This window comes from Myxine glutinosa, chromosome 5, assembly GCF_964187855.1.
Source record: "Myxine glutinosa chromosome 5, kmMyxGlut1.1, whole genome shotgun sequence".
Classification (NCBI taxonomy): Eukaryota; Metazoa; Chordata; class Myxini; order Myxiniformes; family Myxinidae; genus Myxine; species Myxine glutinosa.
The window spans coordinates 134,871,298-134,886,780 of record NC_136265.1 but is presented as its reverse complement, the minus strand read 5'-3'; the positions used below and the strand labels follow the sequence as shown (position 1 = coordinate 134,886,780).

Here is a 15,483-nt window from a genome sequence, read left to right as displayed (position 1 = left end):
TACATATACATACATATACATACATACATATACATATATATATATATATATATATATATATATATATATATATATATATATATATATATATAAACAGTTTGTGTGTGTGTGTGTATATAGGTTACCGATGGACTCCTAAACGGAGAGGCTCACGTGCTTGATATTTGGCATAGACATGGCCATTGAGCCTGGGAAGGACATGGCCTACCGAAAAATATTTGACGAGATCCATATTTTTATTCATATTTACCTCAGCACATTTCAGCAAGGAACATTATACACGGAATCTCAGCCGGTGCCAGAGCAGCTCACTGATTCGCTCAGAGCGATCACGTGATGTTCCATCCTCGCTGCCAGACCACTGAACGGAAAATATATAGAATGACCATTGCCATTCACACCACATAGGTGGAGATGCAGCTACCGGGCGCCATCTTGGTCGGCACTCAATGCTAGGCGATGGTGATTTCTGTCACGCGTTTGCACGTAATTCAGAGCGAAAAGCGATTGCGTTTTTTCACCTTTTGTGCGATCGTGTTTTGTGTCGATTTTTGTCGATTTTGTGCGATATGAATTAAACGTCTTTGCAACAGCTGTGAAACGTCTTTCCACAACCCTTCCTTAACCGATTGGAGCAGTTTATTGCCGCACAAAATGGCATTTTAACAGTTGTCTCGCTTTTAAAACCTGGGACACGTTCAAAACAAACGAGATCCGCGAAGCGAGTTGGTCGAGTCGTGTTAACCAAGTTGGTGACACGGCGGCTACACTTTTCACGGAGTATGAGCGTTCTATATATTTTCAATTCAGTGCGCCAGACTCGCTCACGTACTTGATTTGTGGCATAGACATAACATGGCCATTGGGCCTTCACGGTGTAATTTGTGCGGGGCTTTTGTCTGAGTGAGCTTCAGTCGAGAGGGCGAATGTACGGGTTGGGAATGTACGGGTCTCCCTTCCCCTGCCCGGCACGCCGGTACTGGAGGGCGTCACAGGATCGGTGAGTCTCCAAAATCCGCTTCGTGCTGTTGTTGCGAAGATGCAGGACGATGTCGCGATTGTTGTGCTGCTCTCCTCCCATGAGAACTGCAACGTCATTGTTGACTGGCCCTCCCCTTCCCCCACCCCCCTCTCCCTCCCCTTCCCCCCTTCCCTCCCTTTCCCCCCTCCCCTCCCCGCTCCCCTTTCCCCTCCCTTCCCCCTCCCCCTCCCTTTCCCCTCTACCCCTCACCCTTCCCCCTACCCCCCTTCACCCTCTCCTCCCCCACCCGGCAATGACGGGTGCTTCGGCTAGTATATACAAAAGCGGACACATGAAATCCCGCTTGGAGTTTGCAAAAAAAAAAAAAACCTAAATGACTCAGACTGTGAGAAACAAGATTCTGTGGGCTTTCAAGTGTCTTTCACTGAGGAGAGGCTTCCGTCTGGCCACTCTGCCATAAAGCCCAGATCGTTGGAGTGTTGCAGTGATGGCTGTCCTTCTGGAAGTATCTCCCATTTCCACACAGGCTCTCTGGAGCTCAGCCAGAGTAACCATCGGGTTCTTGGTCACATCTATTACCAAGGCCCTTCTCCCCCGAATGCTCAGTTTGGCTGGGCAGCCAGCTCTAGGAAGAGTCCTGGTTGTTCCAAACTTCTTCCATTTAAGAATTATGGAGGCCACTGTGCTCTTGGGAACCTTCAATGCAGCAGAATTTTTTTTGTAGGCTTCCCCAAATCTGTGCCTCGACACAATCCTGTCTCTAAGCTCTGCAGGCAGTTCCTTTGACCTCATGGCTTGGTTTTTGCTCCGATATGCATTGTCAGCTGTGAGACCTTATATTATAGACAGGTGCGTGCCTTTCAAAATCATGTCCAATCAATTGAATTTACCACAGGTGGACTCCAATCAAGGTGTAGAAACATCTCATAGATGATCAAGAGAAATGGGAGGCACCTGACCTAAATTTCAAGTGTCATAGCAAAGCGTCTGAATACTTATGTAAATGTGATATTTCAGTTAAAAAAAAAAAAAATTTGCAAAACTTTCTAAAATCCTGTTTTCTCTGTCATTATGGGGTATTGAGTGCAGATTGGTGAGGGGAAAAAATGAATTTAAACGATTTCAGCATAAGGCTGCAACATAACAAAATGTGAAAAAAGTGAAGGGATCTGAATGGTTTCTGAATGCAACACACACGCAACACACACACACCACCTTTGCCTCTGTGGTCAATTCCTCTTCTTCCCCATTTTGGTTTTCTTTGCGACGAGGTTCTGAGCAGTCAATGGGATCAAAGTAGGCATCTGATCGTTTCTTCTTCGGTGGAACTTTGCCTGAAACAACACAAGATCACAAAACACTGATTTCTTAACGAACGTTCTAATTTCAGATAGGACCAACATAAATGTTGTTCCGCAACGCACTGCTTGAGAGTGGCTTTATGCATTGTTGGGGAGATTTCCAAAAATAAATATAAACTATGAGTGTTCTGGAAGGGATGTTTTCAGCTTAATGTACAGTCCATGTAACAGATGTACAGTTAATGTTTAAAGTGAAAAATGCATGAAATTTCAAAGACTCAGAATGACGAGATCTAATCGTCTCATTTACTGTCGATTCTGACTGACATTCTATCCCTGGTTAGTGTCAGTTTCTGCACCTTCGTCACAGATGCTGTTTCTCAGAATAGAGATTGCCTGACCTGTGAAAGTCACCTCTCCCACTCAACTCGAGTCTGCTGACCTCGTTGTGCCTTTACTCTTACGATGCGCTTCCTGTCTCTGCTCGGCGTGTGAGCATTGTCGGCAGAAGAACTCAAGAACATGAGCAGCTAGAATCACTAAGTGTGGTGCAGAGCTTCATTTGTACACACAGATATGATTATCCAATATTCACACTCTGGCCCATGGATGCGACATGAGTAAATATAGCCCTGCACTAAATTTCACAATATATTCTTTCCATGTTAGCTCAAAGATAAACTAGGGCGAAGTCGATGCATGCCATTGCAAATCCCTATGCCTCCCACCGAAGGCAAAGTTGAAATATGGCATAAAGTTCCACCAGTATTGACCCAATATCAAATTTTGAGTTACGAGTATTTTTTATTCTTCCGTTTTTGGCCCCTGCGTCCCCAAGTCCTCACCCATGGGGCATGAACCAGGGATCAAATCCAAAAATTATTTACGTATTTCATGGCCCCCAATGTTGATTGCATATACAGTTTTATTAGATGTTTAAAAACGTGCCTATAATTGCAAATATTGGTATTTGACCTTTTGACCTCACAGGAGAGGGCAGGGCCAAAAATGATACTGCCCCTGCACCTTCTTGCCGTGTGGGTATCATAACTCCGAAGTAACCGTTTAGGAAGCGATAGCGTGATGGACAGACAGACACAGATGGAGCTGATTACACTTCTTCCACGCCAAACACCCCGTTATTCTATTTCACTTACAAAAGTCATGCATTTTATGAATCATTTTCTTCCGGTATTTTTTCTTCCACAAACAGTTTTCAATTGTATATGGTTTCTAGCACTCCTCAAAGGAAGCGCAATTCGTCTGCCCCAAAGGCCGGATGTGACTGGAGAGATTTTCACAAATGGTGTTTAATATGGTGTTCAGTACTGATGGTGATGAAGGTACCTTTCTGTTGACTGCCGATATGGCTGACACTGTCACCCGGAGATCTTACAGACCCAGCCACGCATTCTTTGAGCTGCCTCGCCTCTTTCTTCCTGGATGACGACTTAAACAGTTTCGCTGAGTGCATGCTGAGAGTGACCAAGTCACGTTCCTTATCCTACGAGATATGTGCACACGGTCAATGCAATCACAGTGTAGACAATTCATGAAAAGGGTCTTCCCACTAAAATATTAACACTAAAGTAGAATAGATTGAATCATCCTTGTTGTGATGTGAAATGCCTTTCCCAGGTGGTGAAACTTTCTGCAACCACTATTATAATCACAAAGACACCGAGAGCGAAGTCAATGGCGCACCATCGCAAATCCTCATGCTTCCCACCTTTCGCAACATTGAAAGATGGCACAAGGTTCCACCAGGAATGACCTAATATAAAATTTTGAGTTAAAATTTTCCCCGTTTTGACCCCTGTGACCTTTAGTCACTTCTTGGGGCATGAACCTGGGGTCACATCAAAAAAAGTTACATATTTTATATGTCCCCCAATGTTAATTGCATGTACAAATTTTCATTACAAAAATGTTTTAAAATGTGCTTATAATTGCATTTTTTGGTATTTGACCTTTTGATCCCACGACGGGAGACAGACTCAAAATGATACTGCTGTTGCACCTTCGTGCCTGTGCCATATGCTGATCATAACGACCAAGTTTGGTCAATTTCCGCACAACCGCTGAGTTTTGTTCCCTTCAATTTGGTTGACCTGCATCACCTGCAAGAATCATTGGAATCTCCGGCGATGAAGTTTATTCTGAGGGCCTTTCACTCACTCACCGCAGGCAGGTTGGTGGTCTTTCTGTCTTCTACCGACTCCTCTCCGGCCTTGCTCCCCCAGCTCTCTGTGCTCTGTCCCCCAAATATTCCTGCAGGTCGCACAAGATCTGCCAGCAACCCTCTTCTCGTGAAACTTCCAAAATCAAGACTCTCTATTTACCTTCACTCTTTCATTCCTCTTTTCTCCCACCTCTGGAACAAACTCCCTCACTATCTTCAATATGGTTCACAACAAGCTCGTGTGACGGACGGACAGGCAGGCAGACGGAGCCGATTCAAATATCTCCCCCCACACCTTCGCCCGTTTTTAGCTCATATGAACTTTAGCCCGGCGAACTTATGCGATCAAGCAGTATCCATAGGTAAGTCAGTGAGTGAGTGAGTCTGTAAACACTGCAGTCACTATTGCTTGAACCAAACACAACTTTAATGAAACTTGGCCAAAAGCTTCACACCTGATGCCTAACGAAGGTTTATTGATCGGATCAAAATCTGCGCTCATCAAGGAGGTCTATGGGAGTTGGAGGGAGGATGGAGGTTGAACCCGTGAACCCCCCACCCCTCAAAATAGGTATTTGTCCTCTTCTCTGAAACTACACACATGATTTCGATGAAATTTTACCACAACATTTATCACCAAAAATGTACTAAAGTTTGTTCACAGAAAAAAAAAAAAAAAAAAAAAATCAAGGGTTGCCCTCTTTCCCCCAAACTAGGTATTGGTTCATGAGTTATCAAGTGACCACTATATTCGTCATGTGTGTGTGTGTCTGTCTGTCTTTCTGCAGTATAACTACCCGATGATATCATTCGATCTTAATGAAACTTGGGTGTGAGGTTGATATCATGATCTAGTTGTGTCCTGCCTGGAGTGGGCGTATTGCGCCCATTGTGGGCGGAGCCACGCACAAAAAAGATGTCTTTTTTAGGGGGTAATCGAGTTCAAGCTACATCTTCTCCGAGGGGTTTGGTGGAATCTGATAGGGGTTTTGGTATTTGGTTAGGCCAATGTCATGGGTCTAGCCCCACGGAGCTCGATTTTTCATTTTCGCCCCAAGGTCACAAGGTCACGAAATTTAGAAAAGTAGATTTTTGATGGTTTTATTACATTGTTCGCTTCCTGATAGGGTGAAATGTCGTACATGATCTTATATTATCACATACATCATGAAATACAAGTTTTCCAACAAATTTCAGAATCTTCTACCTTTGAAGGTCACAAAGGTCAAATTTTCAAAGTTGACGGAATCGAACCGAATTTTCGGTATTGTGTCGCAAACTAACCTCATAACTGATTATGCCTTATTTTATATCTCATTTCAAGGTCAGTAACCTTCGTTTTGACATTTCAAGGTCACAAAGGTCAAATTTTCAAAGTTGTCGGAATCGAACCGAATTTTCGGTATTGTGTAGCTAACTAGTCTCATAACAGATAATACATTCCTATTTATATATTTTCAATGTCGGTTTTGACTTTTAAAGGTCACAAAGGACGGCCATTTCAAAGTAGTCCGTCCTTTGTCATTGAATACCTCTCGCTCGTGAACCATCGTCGTCTCCTGACTTGTTTACTTTCTTCTCCGTTACATATTTTGTGCATCATCCACACCTACCAGTGGTTCCCTTGTTCTACCAAATGAGCCAAGGGTAATTGTTTTTTAAAGCATGGGGATAACAAGACTGAGCATTTAACAATGCAGAGCCTTGCTGGGGTGCAAAGAGTATAGAAGATCTGATGAGAAATTATCGACAATAACATATATCTACGTGTAAATTAGACAGACATTCTCATTCACTTCGCATCCTGCTTCCCTTCATGTTTTGTGGTGTCATACAGTGTACAAGAGTTGAATTTTCAGTTGAATAATCGTGTTAATAAAGGCTATATGTAGAAACATATATGAGACTGTTGCTTCAAATTATGAGGTTTAAGGATCTTTCGTAATCATTTAAGGGGAGATCTATCTCTCTCTATCTCTCTATCTCTCTCTCTATCTCTCTCTATCCTCTGCTAGCAAACTGTTGTTAAGCATTCTTGCATACAATGGATCTCCTAGTTTGGTAAATCGTTCAAGTACACCAGCTCTACTCAAAAGATTTCCCCAACTACTGTTGCTGCAGAATTTTTCACCTGTCATTTTTGTTTATTTATTTTTAACAACAGATATTTATTATTTTATTTTTAACAGCAATGCAGATGCAGTGCACCTTCAGGAAGTATTCACACCCCTTGACGTTTTTCATATTTTGCTGTGTTACAGCCTAAATTTAAAATGGATCAAAGAGATTTTTTGTCACTTATTTACATATAACACCCCATAATATCGAAGCAGAATTTATATTTTTTAGAATTTTTACAAAATAATCAAAAATACAAAAGCTGAATTTGCTATGACATGCCAAATGGAGCTCAGGTGCATCCAATTTCCTTTGATCATCCTCGAGATGTCTCCAACTTGATTGGAGTTCACCTGTGTCCAATTCAATTGATTGGACATTATTTAGAAAAATACACCTTTCTATCGAAGGTCCTACAGTTGACAGTGCATGTCAGAGAAGAATCTCCACCAAGAAGTCCAAGGAACTGTCTGTAGAACTCCGACATGGAATTGCGAGAAGACAGATGTGGGGAAGGGGAAAATTCTTTTCTAAAGTTTTTTTTTTTTTTTTGTTGTTTTGTTTTGTTTTGTTTTGTTTTGTATACAAGATCGAGGCTCGTGAAAGAGCGAACATTAATCACACAGAAAGACAAACAGACACACAAAACAAATAACATCGGGAGCGGTAGACAAGATGGGGAGAGAGGGGGAAGGACACAAACACAACATTTGAGAGCAGGGACCGAGAGACATGGAGACATCGAGAGAACTGTGGGAGGGGGAGGGCTTTGGGGGGAAGGCATGGGAAAGGGGGGGGGGGGGGGGGATGGGAGAGGTATAAAACGTATGGACACTGCCAAGACTTCCAGGAAAGAAGTTGGAATTTCAAACAAGGTGGATCTGGGGTGAATTAGTGGGGGTAGAAAAGATCAAGGTTTTGGATGGGGGAAGATAAGAGATGGTGGTGAACAGCTGTTTTGAAGACCTGGAGGGAGGAGTGTGATTGAAGTGAGTATGGGAGTTTGTTCCAGAGGCGGGAGAAAAGAGGAATGAAAGAGTGAAGGTGAGCAGAGAGCCGAGATTTCGGCAGTTTAACCATCAGAGGGTGGCTGGCAGATCTTGTGCGACCTGTAGGAATATTTGGGGGACAGAGCACAGAGAGAGCTGGGGGAGCAAGGCCGGAGAGGAGTCGGTAGAAGACAGAAAGACCACCTACCTGCCTGCGGTGAGTGAGTGAAAGGCCCTCAGAGATAGCTTCATCGCGGGAGATTCCAATGATTCTGAAAGCTTTGGATTCAACAGCGTGAAGCCGAGCCAGGTGTGAGGCAGGAGCACCAGCCCATAGGGGAGAACAGTATTCCATTGAGCTGCGGATGAAAGCCTTATATGTGGTGAGGAGCTCAGGTGTGCCTAGGAAGGACTTCGCACGACGGAGGATGCCCAGTCGGCGACTGGCTTTGGAGGCCAGCTTGGAAATGTGGTTTTCCCAAGAAAGATCATGGCAGATGGTGAGACCCAAAAGCTTGAGCGACAGAACTTCTTGGAGAGGATTGTTGAGAAAGTAGATGGGAGGGTTGTCCAGTCGATCTTTTCGGAGAGACATAGTAAGAGTGTGAGATTTGTCAGGATTGAAAGACATGTTCCACATGTTTGACCAGTCTGTGATTTTGTCCAGGTCTTCAGAGAGTGAGGAGGCTGCAGACTGCCGATCTGAGGGAAGAGGAATGGAGCGGCAGAGAGTGGAGTCATCAGCAAAGAGATACAGAGGATTTTCCAGAGAGTCGGAGAGATCATTGATAAAGACCAGAAAAAGCACAGGGCCCAGCACACTGCCTTGGGGAACTCCAGCCTGAACGGGAAGGGGAGATGAGAGAAATCCATTCAGGGCCACACGTTGACTACGACCAGAGAGGAAGTCCGCAAGCCATGCATGGAGATTTCCATGGATACCATAGGAGGAGAGTTTGGTGAGCAGAGCTGGGTGCCAGACCGTATCGAAGGCACGTGATATGTCAAGGGAGACAGCTCTGATTTCCTGTTTGGCATTGAGGACCTCCATCCATTGTTGAGACAGCAGAAGCAGCATGTCCAGAGTAGAGTGACCTGGTCTGAAACCAAATTGATGATCAGAGATCAAGCCATTGGAGAAGAGGAAAGATTTCATATCCGAAGCAATGATGGATTCCATGACTTTGCTGATAATTGGGAGCAGGCTGATTGGTCTGTAGTTGCAAGGATCTGTTTTTGCACCTTTTTTGTGTAAAGCGGTAATGTTTGCTGATTTCCAGGATGCTGGCAGATGACCTTGAGCAAAAGATAGGGTGAAAAGAACAGAGAGAGGGTGAGATAGAGCGGCAGAGCAGGATTTTAGGACCCGTGGGCTGATGCTATCTGGTCCAGTTGCAGAATCAGAGTCGAGGTTTGACAAAAACTCCTCCACCTTGTCAGGAGAGAAGGTCACAGAGTCCAGGAGCAGTTTGGTTCGACTGGGAAAGGTGGGAACAGAGAGAGATGGGTTTGGGACTAAGGATTTTGAGGCAAACACAGAGTTGAGGCATTCGGCTTTGTCACGTGCGATGTCAACTGTGTGGCCATTTGAGGTAAGGGAGGGGATGGAGGGGGAACAAACACCAGAAACGGATTTGACCAGACGCCACCAGGATTTGGAGGAAGGAGACAGGTTTGAGAGTTCATTCTTGAGTGAGGAGAGATAGTGCTTCCTGGCACTCCTGAGGGTAGACACACACTTGTTCCGAGCTTGGTGGAAGGAACTGAGATTTCCTTCAGTTGGATTAGCCTTCCAAGAGGCAAAGGCAAGTTGTTTCAGGGCAACTGCCTCACCACAAGATTCAGTGTACCATGGACGGGAGGAAGGGTAAGACAACTGAAGGCGAGATGGGATAAATCTATGCATGAGAGAGATCAGTTTGCTTTGGAAGAATTCCCAGGAAGAATTGATGTCAGAGGCAGTGGAGATGGGAGACCAATCCAGATGATTGATGGCTGCTTGAAGACCGTCCCAGTCGGCCTGAGTGAAATGCCAGACTCGTCGACGCTGAGGAGGCTCTCTGAGAATGGCCAGAGAGATGTCCACTTTGACAAGCACATGATCAGAAGAACCGATTGGAGCAGAAGAAGAGCAGCAGACATTAGCAGGGAAGTTAGTCATAACCAAGTCTAGAAGAGAAGATACTCCATTTGCTGAGATCCGGGTCGGGAAATTGACAGATTGTGTCAATCCCAGTGAGTCACAGAAGTCCTTTGCTGAGGTGCCATGACTGGTGAGAGAGGAACCCACACCCAACCAGGTGGCATGATGACAATTGAAGTCACCACATATGAGGAAGAGAGAGTTGGGATGAGTGGATAGAAGTTGGTCCATGTTGTCAGACAGTGAAATGTAGATGGAGTCATCACTGTTTGGGGGACGGTACAGAACACATATGAACAAAAGGTGGGAGCGGAAAGGAAGCCGTAGCCAGAGGTACTCCTGGGGGTGAGGAGGAGAGAGGGCAGTGCAAGGAGAGTGAGGAAGAGAGTTTTTGATAAAGATAGCCACCCCACCACCAGGCCGAGGCTCAGGTCTATCATACCGGAGGAGGGAGTAACCAGGAAGAGATATTAAGGAATCAGAGACATCTTGAAGGAGGAAAGTCTCTGTTAAGCAGATCAAGTCTGGATTGTCAGAAGCAACCTGTATGGAGAGATCAGTCAGGTTTGAGCGAAGGCCCCGGATGTTTGAGGTCCATACCGTTAATGAAGAGAGTTCCCAAGAAAGTTCCCAAGAGCACAGTGAGCTCAATCATTAGCAAATGAAAAGAATATGGAACTATCCAGACTCTTCCTAGAGCTAGCCGTCCGACCAAACTGAGCAACCGGGTAATAAGAACCTTGGCCAGGGAGGTGACCAATAACCCAATGAGAACTCTGACAGAACTGCAGAATTTTTTGGCTGATATGGGAGAACCTGCCAGAATGACGACAGTCTCTGCAGCCCTTCACTGCAGCTAGGTTTTATGGGAGAGTGTCCAGAAGGAAGCCACTCCTGAGAAATAGGCAAATGTCTGGGGTTTGCAAAAAGACATGTGAAAAACTGAGAGCATAAGGCAAAATATTATTTGTCTGTTGAGATCATAATTGAACTCTTTGGCCTGCACAGCTCATCGAAAACCGAGCACAGCTCATCATCCATCTAATACCACTCTACCGCGAAGCGTGGTGGTGGCAGCATCATGCATTGGGGATGCTTCTTCAGCGGTAGGGAATGGGAGACTTGTAAGGATAGAGGGAAGAATGAATGGAGCCAAATGCAGGCAAATCCTTGAGGAGAACCTGCTTCAGAGAGAGAAAAAAAAACCTTGGACTGCGGCAAAGATTTACATTCCAACAGGACAAGGACCCCAAGCAGCCAAAGCAACACTGTAATGGCTTCAGAACAAGAATGTGAAAGTCCTTGAGTGGCACAGCCAAAACCCAGACTTGAATCCCATTGAGAATCTGTGGAAAGACTTAGATTGCTGTTCACCGACGCTCCCCATCCAACCTGACAGAGCTTGAGCAAATCTGCAAGGAAGAATGCGAGAAACTCCTAAATTCAGATGTGGAAAGCCAATATAGACATACCCAATAAGATTCGAAGCTGTAATCGCTGCTAAAGGCGCTTCTATGAAGTATCAACTCAGGGGGTTGAATACTTGTGTAAATTAGATATTTCTGTATTTCATTTTTATAATTTTTTTTTGCAAAAAATTCAAAAAATAATTTCAACTTTGATACAATGAGGGTATTGTGTGTACATCAGTGACAAAAAATCTCAATTTATTTAATTCTAGATTCAGGCTGACAACAAAATGTGAAAAAAGTCAAAGGCCTCTCTCTCATGCACAGATTTATCCCATCTCGTCTTCAGTTGTCATACCCTTCCTCCCGTCCATGGTACACGGAATCTTGTGGTGAGGCTGTTGCCCAGAAACAACTTGCCTTCGTCTCCTGGAAAGCAAATCCAACGGAAGGAAATCTCATTTCCTTTCACAAAGCCCGAAACAAGTGTGTGTCCACCCTCAGGAGAGCCAGGAAACAATATCTCTCCGTTCTCAAGACCGAACTCTCTTATCTGTCTCCCTCTTCCAAATCCTGGTGGCGTCTGGCCAAATCCGTTTCTGGTGTTTGTTCCCCCTCCATCCCCTCCCTTACCTCAAACGGCTACACAGCTGACTCCGCACGTGAAAAAGCTGAATGCCTCAACTCTGTGTTTGCCTCAAAATCTTGTGTCCTAAACCCATCCCTCTCTGTACCCACCATACCCAGTCATACCCTGCTGCTCCTGGACTCTGTGTCCTTTCCTCCTGACAAGGTGGAAAAGTTTCTGTCAACCCTCGACTCTGATTCTGCAACTGGACCCGACGGCATCAGCCCACGGGTCCTAAAATCCTGGTCTGCCGCTCTATCTCACCCTCTCTCTGTTCTCATCACCCTCTCTTTTGCTCAAGGTCAACTGCCATCTGCTTGGAAATCAGCCAACATCACCGCTTTGCACAAAAAAGGTGCAAAAACAGATCCTAGCAACTACAGACCAATCAGCCTTCTCCCAATTATCAGCAAAGTCATGGAATCCATCATTGCTTCGGATATGAAATCTTTCCTCTTCTCCAATGGCTTGATCTCTGATCATCAATTTGGTTTCAGACCAGGTCACTCTACTCTGGACATGCTGCTTCTGCTGTCTCAACAATGGATGGAGGTCCTCAATGCCAAACAGGAAATTAGAGCTGTCTCCCTCGACATATCACATGCCTTCGACACGGTCTGGCACCCCGCTCTGCTCACCAAACTCTCCTCCTTTGGTATCCATGGAAATCTCCACGCATGGCTGGCGGACTTCCTCTCTAGTTGTCGTCAACGTGTGGCCCTGAATGGGGTTCTCTCATCTCCTCTTCCTGTTCAGGCTGGAGTTCCCCAAGGCAGTGTTCTGGGCCCCGTGCTTTTTCTGGTCTTCATCAATGATCTCTCTGACTCTCTTGAAAATCCTCTCTATCTCTTTGCTGATGACTCCACTCTCTGCCGCTCCATTCCTCTTCCCTCAGATCGGCAGTCTGCAGCCTCCTCACTCTCTGAAGACTTGGACAAAATCACAGACTGGTCAAACAAGTGGAACATGTCTTTCAATCCTGACAAATCTCACACTCTTACTATGTCTCTCCGAAAAGATCGACTGGACAACCCTCCCATCTACTTTCTCAACAATCCTCTCCAAGAAGTTCTGTCGCTCAAGCTTTTGGGTCTCACAATCTGCCATGATCTTTCTTGGGAAAACCACATTTCCAAGCTGGCCTCCAAAGCCAGTCGCCGACTGGGCATCCTCCGTCGTGCGAAGTCCTTCCTCGGCACACCTGAGCTCCTCACCACATACAAGGCTTTCATCCGCAGCTCAATGGAATACTGTTCTCCCCTATGGGCCGGTGCTCCTGCCTCACACCTAGCTCGGCTTCACGCTGTTGAAACCAAAGCTTTCAGAATTATTGGAATCTTCCGCGATGAAGCTATCTCTGAGGGCCTTTCACTCACTCACCGCAGGCAGGTAGGTGGTCTTTCTGTCTTCTACCGACTCCTCTCCGGCCTTGCACCCCCAGCTCTCTCTGTGCTCTGTCCCCCAAATATTCCTGCAGGTCGCACAAGATCTGCCAGCAACCCTCTGATGGTTAAACTGCCGAAATCTCGGCTCTCTGCTCACCTTCACTCTTTCATTCCTCTTTTCTCCCGCCTCTGGAACAAACTCCCTCACTCCCTTCAATCCCACTCCTCCCTCCAGGTCTTTAAAACAGCTGTTCACCACCATCTCTTATCTTCCCCCATCCAAAACCTTGATCTTTTCTACCCCCGCTAATTCACCCCAGATCCACCTTGTTTGAAATTCCAACTTCTTTCCTGGAAGTCCTGGCAGTGTCCATATGTTTTATACCTCTCCCACCGCCCCCTTCCCATGCCCCCCCCCCCCCCCAAAGCCCTCGCTCTCTCTCAGATCTCTCGATGTCTCCATGTCTCTCGGTCCCTGCTCTCAAATGTTGTGTTTGTGTTCTTCCCCCTCTCTCCCCATCTTGTCTACCGCTCCCCAATGTTATATGTTTTATGTGTCGGTTTGTCTTTCTGTGTGATTAATGTTCGCTCTTTCACGAGCCTCGATCTTGTATACAAAAAAACAAAAAAAGAAAAAAAAAGAAAAAAGAAAAGAAAAAAGGCCACCATCTCTTATCTTCCCCCATCCAAAACCTTGATCTTTTCTACCCCCACTAATTTCACCCCAATTCCACTTTTTTTAAATACCAACTTCTGTCCTGGAAGTCCTTGGTGTCCTTGTGTTTAATACTTCTCCCACCCCCCCCCCCCACCCCTTCCCACACCTCCTCCCCCCAAGCCCTCTCCCTCCCACACTTCTCCCTGCTCTCAAATGTTATGTTTGTGTGCTTCCCCTTCTCTCCCCATCTTGTCTTCCGCTCCCTCTTTTTATATATTTTGTTTGTCTGGTTGATTTGTTTGTGAAGTAAATGTCAGCTCTTTCACGAGCCTCTATTCAGTATACAAAAAAAAAAGGTTTGAATACTTTCTGAAGGCACTCCACATTGCTCGAGAAAGCACCCATGAGTGACAGAATGTGCGATGGAAGAGCTCCTGTACCTCAAGTTTACGTGTGAGCTGCTGCACCTCAGTCTGCAACAACGCTGCACTGTTTTGTAACTTCGTGGTGAGGCGTTTCGCATCCAACAGCTGACGCTGGAAACTGTTCTTATTCAGCTGCAGGTTCCTCAGCAGGACCTTGGGTAGATTATGGTGACCAAATACAATTCAAATGATTAGTGTGACAAATGTACTGAAGTGTGTGATTGTGATGTGACACATTGCTTTGGGTTAAGCGAAAAACTATTTTGTGTTTCAAATGGCGAGAAAGAATGAAGAGAAGGCTGAAAGTTCTTAATCAATTAAAGAGAGATTTCATAAATATTTAGCCGAGTACACAGCTCAGCTCAAGAATAAGATCTCATGCCACATAATAACTTGCGATCATGCTTAACATCTCACTCTAAGTCTATCTTTCCAGTATACAATGAATATTCATACGAAACGAGCACTTCGGACTCACCGGGGCCACCCGGCACCACCCGTGAGGGAGGGTGGGAAGAAGGGGTTAATAGCAGGCACTGCCCAGCTGCGTGAGCATTTCCCGGCGGTAGTTTCGGGACATGCTGGACAATGAAAAGCTATGGAGCCCCATATGGTGGTTACATTTTGCCTGTGGGAGTACTGCCTGACATCACATCCCAATATACACTTCATAGTGGCCTTTGGTGGCCTCAAAACGGACGTCTTGGCCAGCGTTTATAGCTTAAAACCTTGCCCAGATCTGACATACCTACACCCAAAATTTAGCGCCACGAAGTGCGACGGTTCCTCCGGCAAATGCATTCTTTCATTTACATTTTGTTTCATTAAAATCGGTTCAACACCCTTCCTAGTCGTGTGATTAAGTCTGGCACGTTTAATTAGTCTAAGTCTGCACTTGAGAAACATTTGTTCACCCATCCCTTGAAATTTAACCACTATATTAGAGTTTAAGACACTGTGAAGAGAGGCAAACATGCTATGCTTTACATCTCAAAATCCAGTAAGTCCAGTAAAATCATACACCCTGCAGATAAGACTTGAGGAAACGCCTTTCAAAATGATAAATACAGCTGTAAAGAAGCACATTGAGGGTTCACCTTCCACCTGAGAAAGGACATTAATAAGTTATATAATGCAAGCCTTCTTCATGTTGGAGAATGGCTGAAAACATGCAGGCCGTTCCTCGCACCTGTTTATCCAACTTCAGTTCCTCCAGCTGTTTTTCGACTTGCTCAAGCTTTTGAGACAACTGACCCCGTTCTT

General features: G+C 45.3%; 1 protein-coding gene across 1 annotated transcript in view; it reads right to left on the bottom strand.

Moving 5' to 3' along the window:
* The window catches only part of LCA5 (lebercilin LCA5), a 105,965-nt gene that overhangs the window by 79,538 nt on the left and 10,944 nt on the right, over positions 1–15,483 (bottom strand). Inside the window, exons 5-8 of the mRNA XM_068116147.2 lie at positions 15,410–15,483; positions 14,236–14,373; positions 3,631–3,787; positions 2,198–2,316 (exon numbers count right to left, since the gene is read on the bottom strand). The exon at positions 15,410–15,483 is cut by the window's right edge and continues 226 nt beyond it. Coding sequence (XP_067972248.2) covers positions 2,198–2,316; positions 3,631–3,787; positions 14,236–14,373; positions 15,410–15,483 — 488 coding nt within the window. The remainder of the gene's footprint in view (positions 1–2,197; positions 2,317–3,630; positions 3,788–14,235; positions 14,374–15,409) is intronic.